Genomic DNA, 19,586 nt, shown 5'->3' with positions numbered 1-19,586 from the left:
CCAAATATTACGGTAAGTTGAGGGTTTCTTGGAGAAATACTTCATATTCTGAAACAATTTCAAGGGTGCCAACACTTTTGGGCATTACTGTATGTCTGGGACACCAGAGGAATTATTTTGTGTGTGGGGAGACACTGGGCAATCATACTATATGGTGGGACAAATGGGGGCATCATTATATGGGGTGAAACTATGGTCATCATAATGTGTTTGTGGAAGACACTGAAGGCATCATGCTGTGTGTGTGGGACACTGTAGGCATTATACTGTCTATGGGAGGAACACTGTGGGCCATCACGCTATGTGTTGCGACAATATGGGCATCATACTCTGAGAGGGACACTGTGGGCATCATAATGTGAGGAGAGACATTGCAGGCATCATACTATGTGTGGGGGACATTAGGGGCATCATATTGTGTATGGTGGGGCTCTGGATGCATCATACTGTTGCATTTTACTGTGTGTGGGGGGCACTGGATGCATTATACTGTGTGTTGTTGACACTGGGGGCATCTTACTGTGTGTGGGGACACTGGGTGCACCATGTTGTTTGCAGTCTGTGGGGTAGATACTAGGGGCATCACACTGTGTGTGGGTGGGGCACTGGATGCATCGTACTGTGTGTTGTAGACATTGGGGGCATCTTACTGTGTGTGAGGGGACACTGGGGACATCATGTTGTTTCCAGTATGTGGAGGAGACACTAGGGGCATCATACTGAGTGTGGGGGGCATTGGATGCATCATACTGTGTGTTGTGGACACTGGGGCCATGTTACTGTGTGTGGGGGTGTGAGGGTAGCCAGGGCCCTAGTCTTGGCTGACATAGATTGCTCAAACGCGCCCTGGTCTCCCGCCACATGCATCAGTTGTCCCCTTAGTGGCATACCTTTTGTTACACCTTATGCGCCATCAGGGTTCCATCCGGTCTGCTGAATTTCTGTTGCTGGCCTTGTTATGCAAAAAGAGACAGAGTCTAGTTCCAACTCAACAATAAAGAATTTACTTGAATCAGTACACAGTATGTCCATTTCAGTTACAGCCACACCAATAGGTTCCACATAGTATGCATCCTTCGCTTTCCCTGTGTCTTCCCTCTTTCTCTTCCAAGGGTGTCCCCGAGATGTACTGACCCATTCAGTACCGCCACCTCTCTCCTGTCCAGCTTCACTAACTTTAGGAGTTCCCCTCTCCGTTTTGCCCCAGACATAAGGGCATCTGCCCATGTAGTAAGCTGCCATATCCTGGTGCTGCCATGCATTGTCTTCTTGCTGTAACCTTCAGCCACTATCAGGCCCTGTACAAACTGGGCTCTTTACTTGAACATTGCGGGGTCACTGTGCTGTCCCGGTCTCTAAAGCTCATCAGGACTCTTTGGGCTCTCTGGCCCTACTAACTCTATTCAAGAAATGTTCCTGGCTTACCCATAGCAGACTCCTCCTATGTTAACTATTTTCATTAATGTGCACCATCTATTGTCCACATTGGGGTACTGCACTTACCCTAAGCTAAAACATGAAATCACAGAAATAAGTATAAAACACTATATACAGAGTAAGACATGAGCCAACAGTCTACCGGGATGAGTGTGGGGAATCATACCGTCTTTGCATCCCCTTACAGAGGAACACTGGATGCATCATGTTGTTTCCAGTCTGTGGGGGAGACACCATGTACATCATACTGTGTGTGTGTGTGGGGGGGGCACTGGATGCATAATACTGTGCGTTGTGGACACTGGGGGCATCTTACTGTGTGTGGACAGGCACTGGAGGCATCATGTTGTTTCCAGTCTGTGGGGAAGACACCAGGGACATCATACTTTCATACTTTGTGTGAGGAGACATTGAATGCATAATACTGTGTGTTGTGGACACTGGGGGCATTTTACTGTGTATAGGGTGACACTGGGGACACCATGTTGTTTCCAGTCTGAGGAGGAGACATCAGGGTCATCATACTGCATGTTGTGATCACTGGGGGCATCTTATTGTGCATGTCTGGGGACACTGGGTGCATCCTGTGGTTTCTAGTCTGTGGGGGAAACGCCAGAGGCATCATATTGTGTGTGTGTGTGCATCATTTTATGTATGGGGAGGACACTGGTCACAATCACATCATACACTGTGGAGGACGGTTGGGGCATGCTACAGTGTGGGGGGCATTAGCTCGACATCACATTAACTGAGTGGTGGCACTATTTTAGTGTGGGTACATTAAAGGAACTGGCATGGTTAGGTATCAAAAAAAAAAAACTAGTCGTGCCATACTGTGTGTCGCACATAGCAGCTCTTTTATTGTTCTTCAAGTTGAGGCATACGGTACAGGGCATAGCTGTATATACACTATCCAAAAACAAAAGGAGGCTCCATCATTGGTCCTGTTGACACAGCTAGTATAGCACCAATAAACTCCGTGGCGGTGTACGGGTAGAGACATCGCTCCCAGCAGTCTCCATCCATTAGGATCGTCTGTGAGTTTTCGGAATGTTGGAGAAGCCGTAGGAAAGCTACGCAAACATGAGTAGAACATACAGACTCCAGGCAGACGCTTCACAGTTTACTGGCGCAATCTCAGCTCTGCTACCTCAGACACAGATGGAGGCTGTTTGCTGACAGGGAAGGAGGGTCACAGAAAGTTTATTGTGTGGAGTGGAAAGTGAAGATTTTCCTGGGGCTAATGAAATACTAGAATCTAAGACCACAAGTATGTAAGGAGAGGATCCCTGGGAACTCCCAGATGAAACCCTCCTCTTAAGAAACCAGACACTGAGGCCTGAATCACTCCCCTCTCCCAAATACAGGAATGCACTGTCCCCCCAGCACCAGGACTCTGGGCTTCGTGTGGGCTCCACTCACTCTCGGGAAATCCTTCTTTTTGCGCTATTAATGACGATTTTTGCGCTTCCTTCGCGGCCGTCTCAGACATGCTGCCATGTGCGCGCAGAGACTGGCATCTTCCCTTTTTGATTCCCTTTCTGTACATCGTCTGGTCCTGCAGAGGTGGTGATGTCCGGCAGGCAGAGGCGCACCTTCTACCCAGCAGGCAAGGTGAGTGAGGTCTGCGGGCGCCGCCTGCCGGTCCCTGTGTCAGGCGACCTTATGGCTGTTTGGGGTTTCTGTCCCTTTAAACATTTACATTAAATGTCAGTCGTGTTTAATCGCTGTCTTGTGATGTCATAATCTGATGATTGCACGGAGACGAGCGGCGCCTTCTAGAAACTGCTTATCTCTTTTGCAGTATCGGTCTGTGGCGCCTCACTATTGTAAGAAATACCTTCCACAGTGACAACCAATATTGTAGTGCGCCATCTTTACTAAAAAAGAGGTTATTCAGCAGCTACAAGGGGAACATAGAGGATGTAAGCTACTGTGAAATGTCACACCTCAGCTGCTGCAGAACCTCATAATACATCTCAGCTGCTGCAGAACATCGTAACACACACCTCAGCTGCTGCAGAACCTCATAATACACCTCAGCTGCTGCAGACAGAACCTCATAATACACCTCAGCTGCTGCAGAACCTCATAATACACCACAGATGCTGCAGAACCTCATAATACACACCTCAGCTGCCGCAGAACATCGTAACACACACCTCAGCTGCCGCAGAACCTCATAATACACCTCAGATGCTGCAGAACATCGTAACACACACCTCAGCTGCTGCAGAACCTCATAATACACCTCAGCTGCTGCAGAACCTCATAATACACCTCAGCTGCTGCAGAACCTCATAATACACCACAGATGCTGCAGAACCTCATAATACACACCTCAGCTGCCGCAGAACATCGTAACACACACCTCAGCTGCCGCAGAACCTCATAATACACCTCAGATGCTGCAGAACCTCATAATACACCTCAGTTGCTGCAGAACATCGTAACACACACCTCAGCTGCTGCAGAACCTCATAATACACCTCAGCTGCTGCAGAACCTCATAATACACCTCAGCTGTTGCAGAACTTCATAATGCACCTCAGCTGCTGCAGAACTACATCAAACACCTCAGCTGCTGCAGAACCTCATGATACACCTCAGCTGCTGCAGAACCTCATATACACCTCAGCTGCTACAGAACCTCATCATACACCTCAGCTATTGAAGAGCATCATAATACACACCTCAGCTGCTGCAGAACCTCATATACACCTCAGCTGCTGCAGAACCTCATAATACACCTCAGCTGCTGCAGAACCTCGTAATAAACCTCAGCTGCTGCAGAACCTCATAATACACCTCAGCTGCTGCAGAACCTCGTAATAAACCTCAGCTGCTGCAGAACCTCGTAATAAACCTCAGCTGATGCAGAACCTCATAAATACACCACAGATTCTGCAGAACCTCATAATACACCTCAGCTGCTGCAGAACCTCATAATACAAACTACATCTGCTGCAGAACATCATAATACACCTCAGCTGCTACAGAACATCATAATACACCTCAGTTGCTGCAGAATATCATAATACACCTCAGCTGCTGAAGAACATCATAATACACCTCAGCTGCTGCAGAACCTCATAATAAACCTCAGCTGCTGCAGAACCTCATAATAAACCTCAGCTGCTGCAGAACCCCATAATAGACCTCAGCTGCTGCAGAACCTCATAATAAACCTCAGCTGCTGCAGAACCTCATAATACACCACAGATTCTGCACAACTTCATAATATACATCTCAGCTGCTGAAGGACCTCATAATACACCTCAACTGCTGCAGAGCCTCATAATAAACCTCAGCTGCTGCAGAACCTCGTAATAAACCTCAGCTGCTGCAGAACCTCATAATACACCTCAGCTGCTGCAGAACATCATAATACACCTCAGCTGCTGCAGAACATCATAATACACCTCAGCTGCTTCAAAGCCTCATAATAAACCTCAGCTGCTGCAGAATCTCGTAATAAACCTCAGCTGCTGCAGAACCCCATAATAAACCTCAGCTGATGCAGAACCTCATGAATACACCACAGATTCTGCAGAACCTCATAATACACCTCAGCTGCTGCAGAACCTCATAATACAAACTACATCTGCTGCAGAACATCATAATACACCTCAGTTGCTGCAGAATATCATAATACACCTCAGCTGCTGCAGAACATCATAATACACCCCAGCTGCTGCAGAACCTCATAATAAACCTCAGCTGCTGCAGAACCTCATAATAAACCTCAGCTGCTGCAGAACCCCATAATAGACCTCAGCTGCTGCAGATCCTCATAAATACACCACAGATTCTGCAGAACCTCATAATACACCTCAGCTGCTGCAGAACCTCATAATACACCTCAGCTGCTGCAGAACCTCATAATACACCTCAGCTGCTGCAGAGCCTCATAATAAACTTCAGCTGCTGCAGAACCTCGTAATAAACCTCAGCTGCTGCAGAGCCTCATAATAAACCTCAGCTGCTGCAGAGCCTCATAATAAACTTCAGCTGCTGCAGAACCTCGTAATAAACCTCAGCTGCTGCAGAACCCCATAATAGACCTCAGCTGCTGCAGAACCTCACAATAAACCTCAGCTGCTGCAGAACCTCATAATACACCACAGATTCTGCACATCATAATACACCTCAGCTGCTGCACATGATCACCATGTAAAATGTTGTGTTTTGAAATGTTGCAGTTCTCACACCGACCTCTAGAGCACAGAGAAGACTGGCACTTCCTGCTTTATGCAGTTCACTTGTCAGCTTTGCTGCACAGACTGAGACAGAACGAGTAGAGTCATCTCTTTATTATTAGCAGTATTATTAGAAGGTGAGAAGTGAATGATGGCGTCAGGCCTAGATAAGGCCGGATGGTGACACTATACACACAGACTCTGTATACCGCTTCTTTTTTTTTTTTTCTCTTTTTCTGTATATGTACCTACTGTCAATGTAATGCCTTTATGCATCTGTATCTGTACTTGTTCCTGCCTTGCTGCTGTAATGCTCTGAATTTCCCCATGGTGGGACGATTAAAGGATTTTCTTATCTTATCTCTGTCATTCCTGGCTCCTTGGGGGAGGGGCTGTCCTCCATCACTTCCTGAAGGTGTAAAGTATTTCTTTGTAAGGTAACTCACAATCTTTACAGCTCATACACCACTGTGGGAAGTGTGTGACTCCAATATGGCTGATTAAGTCTGAGATGATTCAAACTGGGACAGACCCTAATGTATGCATATAATTATCAGTATTATTAGCGCTGTATGACCATTCCTTTAGGTATCGCGTCGTGCTTGAGTCGCTGTTGGCTGCTCCTATGTGTGCGGTATATGGCGGTATTTATAATGGAGACCCTACCAGTTACGCCCTGTACCGTGAATGGCAGCAGCGCATATGATCTCTGCACGGTTATATAGGCGGTTGTTCAGGCTTGCTGTTTGGACACTCTGTGACACTGCGGTACGGGCACCGCACTGCATGATTGATGCCTGTGCGCGGTATGGACTGTGTGGATATAGGGGAGGATGAAGAGCAGCAGCTGTCACTGCGGCCACACTTTACTGCAAAGGATGCTTTTCGATCCAAATAATGATTGGATCTGTCCATCATCTGTCTGTCTATCCATCTCATTTTTAAATTTTCTCTGCTGTCAGTGAATGAGAACGCTCCTCTTTCCATTAGGTGACAGTGACCCTGTATATTCCTGCTCCGGCTCTCAGCTGATACATTTGTTTTCAGTGCAGACCATGCTCTGTGAGCGAAACTGCTCAGATCTCTGCTGGATTGGAGCTCGGGATGTTTCGCTCACAGAGCATGGTCTGCACTGGATGCATTGTATCAGCTGAGAGCAGGACGAGAGATGGACAGGGTTACAGCAGATGATTGGAAAGGAGAGAGTTCTGAGTCACTGACAGCAAGTATCTTGAAAATTGATAAATTAGATAGACAGACATTGTTCTAATTCACCGACAGCAAAGAGATAAAGACATTGAAAATGGTGAAGCATTCAGTATATTAGAAACTTGTAGAACTTTATATTGATACAGTGATACTTAGGCTCCTTTCACACATCGTTTTTTTTAAATCCGGAACGATGCGGCGAAAATTGTGAAAACCGGATCCGGAATTTGATCCGGTTTTTTCACATAGAATGTAATGATCGCCGCATCGTGCCGGATGGACATGCGGCGCCTCCGGGTTTTGCCGGATACGGCAAACATGCGCCATCCGGCGTCTGCAAAAAACGTTGGCTACAACGTTTTTTTGCAGCGCCAGACCAGCTTTTTCAACAGCGCATGCCCGGGCACTGTGAATTTTAACCCCACAAGTGCCCGGCGCGCATCTCTCTCTCTTTCCCCCTCCCCTTCTCTCTCTCTATATGCTCCATACCTTTCTTTGGCTGGCTCTCTCATCCCCCGCTGTCTTTCTGGCTGCTCTCTCGTTCCCCGCTGTCTCTCTGGCTGCTCTCTCGTTCCCCGCTGTCTCTCTGGCTGCTCTCTCGTTCCCCGCTGTCTCTCTGGCTGCTCTCTCGTTCCCCGCTGTCTCTATGGCTGCTCTCTCGTTCCCCGCTGTCTCTCTGGCTGCTCTCTCGTTCCCCGCTGTCTCTCCGGCTGCTCTCTTGTCCCCTGATCTCTCTCTGGCTGCTCTCTCGTCCCCCGGTGCTGCGGCTCCTTTAAATGTCCTCCAAGCCGCATCAGGCGCCGCAAGTTCATCCAGTGTCACCGCTGCTGGCCGGATCCGGCGGCCCGGCTTTTCGCCGCACGCCGCCGGACCCCTGATACCGGATGTGTGAAAGAGGCCTTAATTGATCTATTATCTATCTATCCCATACAGCAGGTGAAATAAGTATTGAACACCAATTTTCTCAGTAAATGTATTGACATGAAATTGTCACCAGATATCAGTAACCAATGCCATCAATAAGTTTTGCAACAATAAGGTTGTGAAGGTCTTGAGACAGCTCACTGGTTATAACTGGGTCGCCCTCCCAGGGCTGTGGGGTACTCTGTACCAGGCCGGTCTCTCAGAGGGGAAGGTGTCACAGCAGCGGTGACCCGGTCCTGGGCGCCCAAGTAAAAGGGAGATTGAATGGTGGAATGTAGTGGATTAAATGAATAGTTTGTGACGCCACATGTGGTGTTCGGCAAGGGAGATGTTAAGCCGACGCTGAATGCAGATCCTCTGGGACTGATGGTATGGCGCAGCAAAGATGTTATAGCTCCCCACAGGTGGAGCTGTAGTCCCAGGGCAGTGTAGATGTAGAGGCAAAAGGAAGGCATAGGTGAGGCAATGTCGGGCACCAAGATGTAGCAGTGCAGAGCATGTGGTTCCAAAGCTTTACTCACAGTCTGTTGTGCAAACAGGTGCCTGCCTCCGTGCTGTGTCCTCTGGGTCAGGGACTCAGTCAACCTCCAGGCCAGATGGAACACTCCTTTCCAACACTCCGCCAACATATGTGCCTTTCTGAACGTCTCCTCTTATAGCGCCTATACATGAAGTACTCCTAGTACTGAGTTACACTGGAGTTCCTCCTGTTCAATGTTCTTATGAACTTTCCTTGTACGGCAGACAGCTGTAGCCTGCTTCGGGGACTCTTTGCTTCCTAGTCCCGACTCACTTCTCTGATGCTGTTGTGCCCCCAAGTCTGATGTGGGAATAAAGTATTGTTAACTTCAACTCCTCCGGTGTGTGCTGCAGGATCATTAGTATCCATACAACCTCGGGGACCAGGCCCCGGCCTTGCGCTTAGAACTTCTAGGAAGGGTTCTCCTCTAACCCACGTCCTCTGTTCTCTTTTACTCCTCACGTTCCGTACTAATCCTTTCTTTCTATGGAAAAATCAGGTTTCCTTTCTATATCTCTTTCTTGTGCCAGCAGACCCAGGTCACTGTGGCCTGCTGCAGCACTTCCTTCATCCATCCCTCTCCCGGGGATCTTCTCTGTCTCACTCTCTGTCGTTCTGCATCCTCACTCACTCTCAGTGACTGAATGACTGAATCTCAACTCTTCCCGCTCTTTGTAATATAAACTAACTCCACCCACCTCCCAGCACGTTTCGTGTTCCAAGCAGGGAGCCACCAATGGCGCTTTGCTATACTCCAAGCAGGGAGCCGCCGAAGGTGCTTTGCTACACTGCTTTGTGGTGTGGGGTGCAGATGTTGGAGTGTGGTTGGAAGTCTCCACCTTACCTGGATGGTGGGGTACCACACCTCAGGAGGAGGTGCAGGACCTCTGTAGCGACTGAGCCTCAGGGGCGCCACATAACCATCATGAGATGTTTCATATGTGGCACCTTGATAATGAGACACCTTTTTATAGGCCATCAGTTGAACCAGCTGATATTATTTGTCAGGACTGCTTTCTAATTACTGATAGAGTTCAGCTGGTGTTAGGACTTTCTATGTTTTTCTGCACCTCTTTCTTCATGTGTTTAATACGTTTCCCAGTGTCATTTCTCATGATTACACATCATTAATGGACATCTATCGTTTGATTTCCTTGCATGTGTGGATTGGATGGGTTGGTACTGATATCTGGTGACAATTTCATGTCAATCGCACCTTTAGAAATAGATTTACTTAGAAAATAGACGAATTGTTCAATACTTATTTCACCCATTGTGTATCTACAGATATACAGTTAGGTCCATATATATTTGGACAGAGACAACATTTTTCTAATTTTGGTTCTAGACATTACCACAATGAATTTTAAACAAAACAATTCAGATGCAGTTGAAGTTCAGACTTTCAGTTTTCATTTGAGGGTATCCACATTAAAATTGGATGAAGGGTTTAGGAGTTTCAGCTCCTTAACATGTGCCACCCTGTTTTTAAAGGAACCAAAAGTAATTGGACAGATTGAATACCGGTAAATGTAAATAAAATGTTCATTTCTAGTACTTGGTTGAAAACCCTTTGTTGGCAATGACTGCCTGAAGTCTTGAACTCATGGACATCACCAGACGCTGTTTCCTCCTTTTTGATGCTCGGCCAGGCCTTCACTGCGGTGGTTTTCAGTTGCTGTTTGTTTGTGGGCCTTTCTGTCTGAAGTTTAGTCTTTAACAAGTGAAATGCTCAATTGGGTTGAGATCAGGTGACTGACTTGGCCATTCAAGAATAATCCACTTCTTTGCTTTAATAAACTCCTGGGTTTCTTTGGCTTTATGTTTTGGGTCATTGGTCGTCGTTTCATACTACAGATGGACAATCAGTTTGGCTGCATTTGGCTGGATCTGAGCACACAGTATGGCTCTGAATACCTCAGAATTCATTAGGCTGCTTCTGTCCTGTGTCACATCATCAATAAACACTAGTGACCCAGTGCCACTGGCAGCCATGCGTGCCCAAGCCATCACACTGCCTCCGCCGTGATTACAGATGATGTGATATGCTTTGGATCATGTGCTGTACCATGCCTTCACCATACTTTCCTCTTTCCATCATTCTGGTAGAGGTTGATCTTGGTTTCATCTGTCCAAAGAATGTTCTTCCAGAACTGTGCTGGCTTTTTTAGAAGTTTTTTAGCAAAGTCCAGTTTAGCCTTTTTATTCTTGATGCTTATGAGTGGCTTGCACCGTGCAGTGACCCCTCTGTACTTACTTTCATGCAGTCTTCTCTTTATGGTAGATATGGATATTGATACGCCTACCTCCTGGAGAGTGTTGTTCACTTGGTTGGTTGTTGTGAAGGGGTTTCTCTTCACCATGGAGATTATTCTGCGATCATCCACCACTGTTGTCTTCCGTGGGCGCCCAGGTCTTTTTGCATTGATGAGTTCACCAGTGCTTTCTTTCTTTTTTTCTTTCTCAGGATGTACCAAACTGTAAATTTTGCCACTCCTAATGTTGTAGCTCCTTTGTTTCCTTCACAGCAAAACCTTCCAAATGCAAGCACCACACCTCAAATCAACTCCAGGCCCTTTATCTGCTTAATTGAGAATGAAATAACGAAGGGATTGCCCACACCTGTCCATGAAATAGCCTTGGAGTCAATTGTCCAATTACTTTTGGTCCCTTTAAAAACAGGGTGGCACATGTTAAGGAGCTGAAACTCCTAAACCCTTCATCCAATTTGAATGTGGATACCCTCAAATGAAAGCTGAAAGCTGAAAGTCTGAACTTCAACTGCATCTGAATTGTTTTGTTTAAAATTCATTGTGGTAATGTCTAGAACCAAAATTAGAAAAATGTTGCCTCTGTCCAAATATATATGGACCTAACTGTATGTTGATTACTCAGTAGAATTACGCTTGAACCAAATTACACTACTTAAGTGCTCCAGTCTGGCATCTCTGTTCCTTGAGACCATCAGAATTAGTTACTTATATCCAGATCGATATTTCTGTGCATGAAAAAATAAAAGCTTCAAGACAAACAATTGAAATAAATAAGACAGATATAAAAACTAGTGATGGGATAACTCGAATAGGAAAGTTCAGCGTCCATATCGAACACCTATTGTCGGTATACGGACTTTCCTGGAAGTCTGTGTTACTAATCGGGTTCGGCATCCCGAACATCGGGTGTTTTCCACCCTGTCTTCTATGTGACAGCGTGAGAAACACAAGCTTTGATTGGCGGTACATTTGATACCGCCTGTCAGAGAGCTGCAGTTCCCACCCTGTCGTAAAGATGACAGCTTGTGATCCAGCAGTTCTGATCAGCGGTAAAAAGGTTACCCCTGGTCACAGGCGTCTGCAGATGAGAGTACTACTCTTATCATCATACGCCTGCTCTCACTTATAGAAATAAATAGATATAAATTTAAAAACTGATGTGCGGTCCCCTGTATCTTTGACAACCAGCACAGTCAAAACCGACAGCTGCAGGATGCAGCTCACAGCTGTCAGCGTTATCTTAGCTAGTTTTAAAAAATCGAGGGGTCCCTATGCCATTTTTTAAAATAATTTAAATAATTTAAAAAAATAGTTTGGGGCTTCCCCCATTTTTCACAACAAGCCAAGCTAAAGCAGACAGCTGGGGGCTGGTATTCTCAGGCTGGTAAATGGCCATGGTTATTGGCCCCCCAGCCTAAAAGAAACTGCCCACAGCCACCCAAGAAAAGGCAATCAATTACATGCACTTACCCGGACAGTTGAGGAATATTGTGTTTTAGTATTTAAAATTTTGTAAAATAAATGGCCAAAAGAAGGTAAGAAGTTTTATTTCAAATAAAACACTTTATTCTTGCTGTGTCTTTATTACTATCTCAGTATGGGATTAGTAATGGGGGTGTCTTATAGATGGCTCTCCATTACTAACCTGTGGCTTCATGTCAGCTGACATTGCAAAGCTGACATCAACACCACGAATATGAACCCCACTTTTTACTGCACTAGGGCAAGTGGGAAGCACCAGAATTGTGCCATCTAATAGATGCACCTTTTCTAGGGTGACTGTGGGCTGTTATTGTCAGGAACACCGCACTGAACTTGCTCACTGAGCCAGTGCGCGTGTCCTGAGTAAAGCAAACTATGCTCAAAGATACCTGTGGAGTGGGCAGCAGCCGAGTAGATGCGTACTTCAGAGCAGCAGGACCTGAAGCATGTGACTGCTAGGGGCGTGACCTTAACTCAGAGAGCTAAGAGCCGCAAGAGAACTCCTAGCAGGGTAACTGACAAAGTTACCAAGGGGCATAGACAGGGAGAATAGTCAGGACGTAGCCAATGAGTCATACACAGAGATAGCTGCAAGGTACAAGAGGGGCGAGCAGAGAGTAGTCAGATCACAGGCAATGAATCATACACAGGGAGGGTAGCGCAGTACAGAATCAACAGGCAAACTCACAACGGGAAACAGAACCGGGTCAGAACCATATAAACAAGCTATAACAATGAACAGGCACAGGCACACAGAGGTCAGCACACTCGGCCAAAGGCAAAAGTATAACTGGCAGTGATTGGAGCTTCCCAGGGGTTTAAGAAGCTCTCCCAGAACCAGAAAGAGGCCACAATAATTAACCCCAGGTGTGCAGGTCAAAACCTGCACTGAGCTCCAGACATTAACCCCTGACATGCAGCTCAAAAACCTGCACTGGGATCATGACAGTTATTTTGAGGCTGGGAGGGGGCAATATCTATAGCTCCTTACCAGTCTGAGAATACCAGTCTCCAGATATCTACTTTAGCTTGGCTGGTTGTCAAACATGGGAGAAACCTGATGCCGTTTTTTAAACTATTTATTTAAATTTAATTTATCTATTTTTGAGAACCAACCAAGATAAAATGGCCAAGTTATGTGTACCTGGAAGCCACATTAAGGCATTTCTCGTTTTCCAGGTCCCTGTCTATGCCAATTCTCACTAAGACTGAAGTCTCCATCTGAATGAAAAATCCTCTGTTTAGACTGAAGTCTATATCTCTGTGGAGGGGAAGTGGCCCTGCTTTGATTAAAAACGCCTGCGGCTAACAGGTAGAGTGCTCAGTCAGAAAGTAAATGAGTACAAATTTCAAAAACTGACTGTCACATCCAAGCATAAACATTGTGTGAACAGATGCTTAACCTAGAGTCACCAACTCATATACATTCAAGCAAAAAAGGAAGCACTGTCACGCGGCGGCTGCCGCGCGCTCCTCTCTCTGCCTCCTCCCGGCCGCAGCTTACCCTTCCTCCGGCATCCTGCTTCCCTCTGCGCCGGCGTCCGCGGTCTTCTCCACGGTCCTCCCCGGCTCCTCTTCTCCGTCCGGCGGTCCCCTTCATCCGGTCTTCCGGACCGCGCCGGGTGCACGCCCCCGCCCCTCCTGCTCGGCGGGCGCGCGCACATACTGTGCCTGGGCACGCGCACGCCTCCCCCTCCTCCTCCTACTGAGGACGCGCGCCTGCTCTCCCTCCTTTAGGTCACGACCCGGAAGTCCTCCTACCAGTCCCTATATCTGGCCGCCTCTCCCTGCCAGCGGTGCCTGAGTATCACTGTTCTTTCCTAGTGATTCTGGCCGTCCTCTTTGCACGCCTTCTCGCCCTGTCCATCCGTTGCTCGTTCACCTCTCCATTTTCCTCTCTCCTAGGTCCTGTGTCTCCCAGCCGTGCCCGCCTATCCTGTGTCTTCCAGCCGTGCCCGCCTATCCTGTGTCTCCCAGCCGTGCCCGCCTATCCTGTGTCTTCCAGCCGTGCCCGCCTATCCTGTGTCTCCCAGCCGTGCCCGCCTATCCTGTTTCTCCTAGCCGTGCTGCCAGTGCTGTGTCTCCCAGGCCGTATCCACCTGTCTCGTGTCTCTAAGCCGTGGCTGTCTGTCCTGTGGTTCCCAGCCGGTACCGTCAGTCCTGTATCCCCAACTCGGCTCTAGCAGTCTGTCTGTCGTTACCTCCCAGGGTACCAGCTGCCGTGGTAATAGTTACCCGCGGGCTTGCCCCAAACGCTCCCTGTATAGGGGGTGGTCCACCTGGTCAGCTCGCCCCCGGGAGGTTCGTTGCCACGGTCTAGCGGGTCCACCCCAGGTGTACCTTACAAGCACACTGTAGCACCATAACATGTAAATATGAAAAATGAATTGCATTACTGCATATTTTCATATTTGCATGTTATGGCGCTACAGTGTGCTTCCTTTTTTGCTTGAATGTATATGAGTTGGTGACTCTAGGTTAAGCACCTGTTCACACAATGTTTATGCTTGGATGTGACGGTCAGTTTTTGAAATTTCTATATTTGAAGCACGTCTCATAAGCCAGAGTTAGAGAATGTTGGGAATTGTAGTTTTGTAGGGTCGGTGGCCCGAGCTCGGGGGTGGTCCCTCTTCTTACCGTGCAGAGACGAAACAGAGACAAGATGGAGACAGATTCTGGGTGCAACAGGTCCAAGCTTTATTCGCTCGCTGTCCGCCTGACAGCCTCACAGCACTCCGCAATTTTTCCTCAAGGCTCTCTGGTTACAATACGCCACAGAACACCGTACTTTCGCCAGGGACGTATATATACATACCGTCCCTTTACTCTTGTTGACGCTTATGACAGGTCCGTCACTGTGGCCGCCTTAGGCCCGTAAACCAGCAGTAATTTCACTGAACCCATCTTTCTTAACACGGTATCCGTAACCTCTGTGCCTCGTCGATATAACCTCTGTGTCTCGTCTGTTTTGCGGTATTCCTGTCAGGACCACCCCCCTGACGTTCTCTCTCCTCAGTCCCCCTGGCTTGGATTCTCTTCACAGCGCACAGACTGTCGCAGTCCTCCTGTCACTGGAGCTCCCCCTGTGGACTGGAACTTTCTGGAACCCTCCCTCAGTATTTATATCTCTCCCGGTCCCCTGTCACTGTAACTCCGCCCCCCATGACCAACGGTTTCTAAAGCCCTAAGCTGGTGTCAAGTCCTTTGCTCACACTCCTCCCTGCCATCTAATGGTCAACCCAAGGTACTGCACGTCCACTACACTTTCCTAGCTGTTTCCCCACTGTAGTAACTGACACCTGTCTAAACTGTGCAAACCTATCTTTCTCTATACTGACACGTCCGTCCGTCCGTCAGGTCACCTTCCCTACACTTTCACACCTGTATTTCCGCATTGCACAGTCTTTACGTATGGGACATGACCAGAACCAACATCAGTACATGAATACAGCACCAGAACCATCATTACTACTTGAATATATTGCCACGCTTAATACAGTGATTGTTTGATGTCAGGTCAGCCCCATGTATCACAAGAACCTACAACTCCCAGTATGTCCTTAACAAGGGTAAGGTGATACTCGGAGTTGCTAACAGTCATCATGAGACTGCGGACCATACAGGAACCACAGTACTGATTGCACACAGTATCACAAATAAACATTTATACCCAGGTACCTTATATGTGACTTCTCAGATTGGAGTCAATCTCATCCTCTTTGTCTCCATCTTGTGCAGACTTATGATGAACTTTGATATTCACATCTCATCTTTGCAGACTTCTTTCTTCTGCGGTCTTCTGCAGCACATCCCCACACAATGCCCTTAAAAATAATAATGCCGTTATAATGTCCTTGAATAAAAATATCTGCTCTACACTGTGCCCTAGAATAAATAATTGCCTCTCACTGTGTTTCCTGCACAAAATGACTCCCACACTTGGGTATATAACCCTTCATACTGTCCTTCCCCTATAAAATATTGCTTCCACACTGACCATTCTTGTAAACTGTAACCGCCACACTGTCCCAATCTTCAATGCTCCATTTCGCTGTCTTTTTTTTTTTTTTTGCAGCACATCAGTGACATCAGCAGCATCATCAGCTGACTTCATGAAGCTGTTAGATGCCACCTTGACATGGAAGTGTGGACAGTCAGAGCTTCAATATCACTCATATCACTCATTGCCCCTTCGGTGTACAACATCCATCCCCATTGCCCCCAGTGTGTAACATCCGACCCCATTGCCCCATCGGTGTATAACATCCATCATCATTGTCCCCAGTGTGTAACATCTGATCTCATCACCCCCGGTGTATAATATCTGATCTCATCGTCCCCGGTGTGTAACATCCATCATGACGTTGGGATTGTCAAGTTGTTCTCCTTGAAGGGAGACAAGACCGTCCCAAAGCCCCACACCACCCACCTGTATTAACCCCAACTTGCATGGCCACAGCAGCCTTTTTTATTATATTAACAAACAACGATAGTAATGTATTATGAACACCATAAACAATACCTTGAATACTGAACAGGAGTCCTTGAAGCCACGAGATCTAGGTGAATTACCCCAAAATGTTGTAGACAAAACCCAACATATTACTCCCAGCCGTTACCCCACAGGCTCAGGAGCACCAACACACCGAGACATATTGTCCACTAAGCAACTAGGGGATCCGACCACTTTACGGAAACTCCCCATCCACTTTTCACCAGATCACCACCACCATACCTCTGAACGTAGGAGACCCTATACCCTGAGTCTCCAAAACCAATTTCCAAACGACTCCAAGGACCCCCCCCCCTTCCGAACCGCCATGACCCGAAAAACTTCAACTTTACCATACATCAAAAAATAAAAAAGGGGAGGGAGGGCGGGACAAGCTTCTTGGGAAAAAGAGCAGGAACTGTGGGGAGGGAGGCCCGTTGCCCAACACTATATATCGGCAACGCCCCCTCCTACCAAGCCCACTCCCCCCACCTTCACCCTCCAAACCCCCCGTCATGCTGACCTCCGCCCACGCCTCTTCTGGGGGGAGGGGAGGCTCAGCGCCGACCATTACTTGACGTTGGGATTGTCAAGTTGTTCTCCTTGAGGGGAGACAAGACCGTCCCAAAGCCCCACACCACCACCTGTATTAACCCCATACGCCACTTAATAACTCCAGAGACCAAAAGTTTCTTTGGAATTTGCATGGCCACAGCAGCCTTTTTTATTAAATTAACAAACAACAATAGTAATGTATTATGAACACCATAAATACAATAACTTGAACACTGAGGAGGAGTCCTTGAAGCCACGAGATCTAGGTGAATTACCCCAAAATGTTGTGGACAAAACCCAACATATTACTCCCAGCCGTTACCCCACAGGCTCAGGAGCACCAGCACACCAAGACATATTGTCCACTAAGCAACTAGGGGATCCGCCCACTTTACGGAAACTCCCCATCCACTTTTCACCAGATCACCACCATACCTCTGAACGTATTAGACCCTATACCGTGAGTCTCCAAAACGAATTTCCAAACGACTCCAAGGACTCCCTCCCCCTTTCGAACCGCCACAACGAGGGCCCTTAAACACCTCAGTGGCCCGAGACCCCCCGAACACGCCATGCTATGGCTCTCTGAATGCCTTCCTGCAAACCCAGAGTCCAAATGTCAGAACCGACCGCGTTCAAATGGACACCATCAGCCAGCCAAAAATCCCCTTTGCCCTTTTCAAGATCAAAATTATGCACAACCACGCCCCCATTCCTGACAACAAAGGAAGACACCACCCTGTTTAATCCTGGCCTTGTTGACCTTCACCAAGGACCTCATGGAACGCCAAAGCTTGCGTGGAACAATTTGGGACCAGACGATGGTGACCCCCCGGTACAACAACCACAACCGCAAGCAATCCTGCTTGATGTCCTTTATCAGTTCCCAAAAAGGTCGGACCGCCAAATCGTTGCCCCCGACATGAAGAACAAGAATGTCCGGTGCGCGGTCCAACTGAGCACACACATGAATTTCCTGCAATACCCTTCTCCACTCCATTCCCCTGAAACTGAGCCACCGCACCACCGCCACAGTCCTGGGGAAGCCCAGTTGTCTGCCTTCGTTCCTGACATCAGCTCGCAATGCTCCCCAATGAACGAAGGAATGCCCAAAAATCCAAACCATCAAAGGCTCGATACCTGCAACAGAAAAAGGGGAAGTGCAAATATCGAAACATACCACAAATACAAGAAAACATAAACTCCATAATCGCCACCTAGCTTTCACAAGAGCCACCCCCCCTCACAATTGAGGCCTAACGTAACTTCGGTACCGATTAGACTTCCAACCACCAATATGCATTATGGACGCCGGACCCAAACCCCCAACCGCTGCTTCCGTGGCTGCCCCTATCCTTAAAGAATGAGGAGCGAAGCGGGATTCGTCCAGGCCCAGCAACCAAATAGCCTTCTTAAAAACGGCACCAAACTGAAACCGGGACAAACTACTGCCGTCAACATGACACAACAGTGACCCGCTCAAGCTGGGACGAAGCTCCCAAAAATTCCGTAAACACTGAGCAGGGCACATTGGCGAGCCGGGCACGTTGCCCAACACCACCCGGCGGCCCCTTCCAGACTGATCCGTCTTGGACCGTCGCAACCAAAATTCCACACCGCATGATGTCAATACAACATTCCTAGCCAATAACCCACCAACTGATCCTTTGCTGGGAGAATCGAGCTCACCTGCCCGTAAAGCCCCAAAAAAGGCGAACGAGAAAGCTAAACAAAATAACAAAAACGTGAAGAACAAACCGACTCCAGAACAAGGCCCAACTGCTCCAATATATTAAAAGATACCGACCTCCTCAAATCCCCCCTGCTTTTGCAGCGGCGAAAACCCTTTGCCGCTTGTCTGACCAAAAACATCTTCGTCAGATCCCGACTATCGCGTAAACGAAAGCCAAAGGACAAATCAGCCAAAACACGTGAAACTTTTGCGCAAGACCAGCCCTCGATAGAGCCGCGCCCCAACCAAGCCAACAGCATCCCCTCTTGATCCTGCCCGAAACCAACGACCGGGCCGGCTGCAACAACTTCCTCCCACATCTGCCATACAGCCCGGTAGGCCTCCCAAGTTTTCGGAGCCAAGGAGGACTCAATCAGCGACTCTGTGGCCCGTAAGCCAATCTCCACAGTTCCTCCGGGCAAGCTAAACCCTCAACCTCTGCTTCTGGTGCGAGAGAGCGAAAACGATCCCATTGCGAACCAGAGAGAGAGTCAACTATTTCATTCTTGACTCCAGGAACATGCGACGCGGTCACATGCGCATTCAAAGACAAGCAGAGCAAAACCAATTGCTGCAACACACGAACGACTGGAGGAGACGAGGCGGTAAGCCCGTTGATTGCGCACACTACACCCATGTTATAACATCCGATCTCATTGTCCCTGGTGTGTAACATTCGATCTCATTGTCCCCAGTGTGTAACATCTGATCTCATTGTCCCCGGTGTGTAACATCCGATCTCATTGTCCCCGGTGTGTAACAT

At 47.8% G+C, this 19,586-nt stretch overlaps 1 protein-coding gene across 1 annotated transcript in view; it reads left to right on the top strand.

The window, feature by feature from the left end:
- Positions 1-2,732: 2,732 nt before the first annotated feature.
- The window catches only part of ADAMTS12 (ADAM metallopeptidase with thrombospondin type 1 motif 12), a 609,414-nt gene continuing 592,560 nt past the window's right edge, over positions 2,733-19,586 (top strand). Inside the window, exon 1 of the mRNA XM_073543900.1 lies at positions 2,733-3,051. Within this exon, the coding sequence (XP_073400001.1) occupies positions 2,928-3,051 (124 nt within the window). The 5' untranslated portion in view covers positions 2,733-2,927. The remainder of the gene's footprint in view (positions 3,052-19,586) is intronic.

This window comes from Dendrobates tinctorius, unplaced genomic scaffold (genome assembly GCF_039654945.1).
Source record: "Dendrobates tinctorius isolate UK_male_01 unplaced genomic scaffold, ASM3965494v1 ptg000135l, whole genome shotgun sequence".
Lineage (NCBI taxonomy): Eukaryota > Metazoa > Chordata > Amphibia > Anura > Dendrobatidae > Dendrobates > Dendrobates tinctorius.
This window is presented reverse-complemented; position numbering and strand designations above follow the sequence as displayed.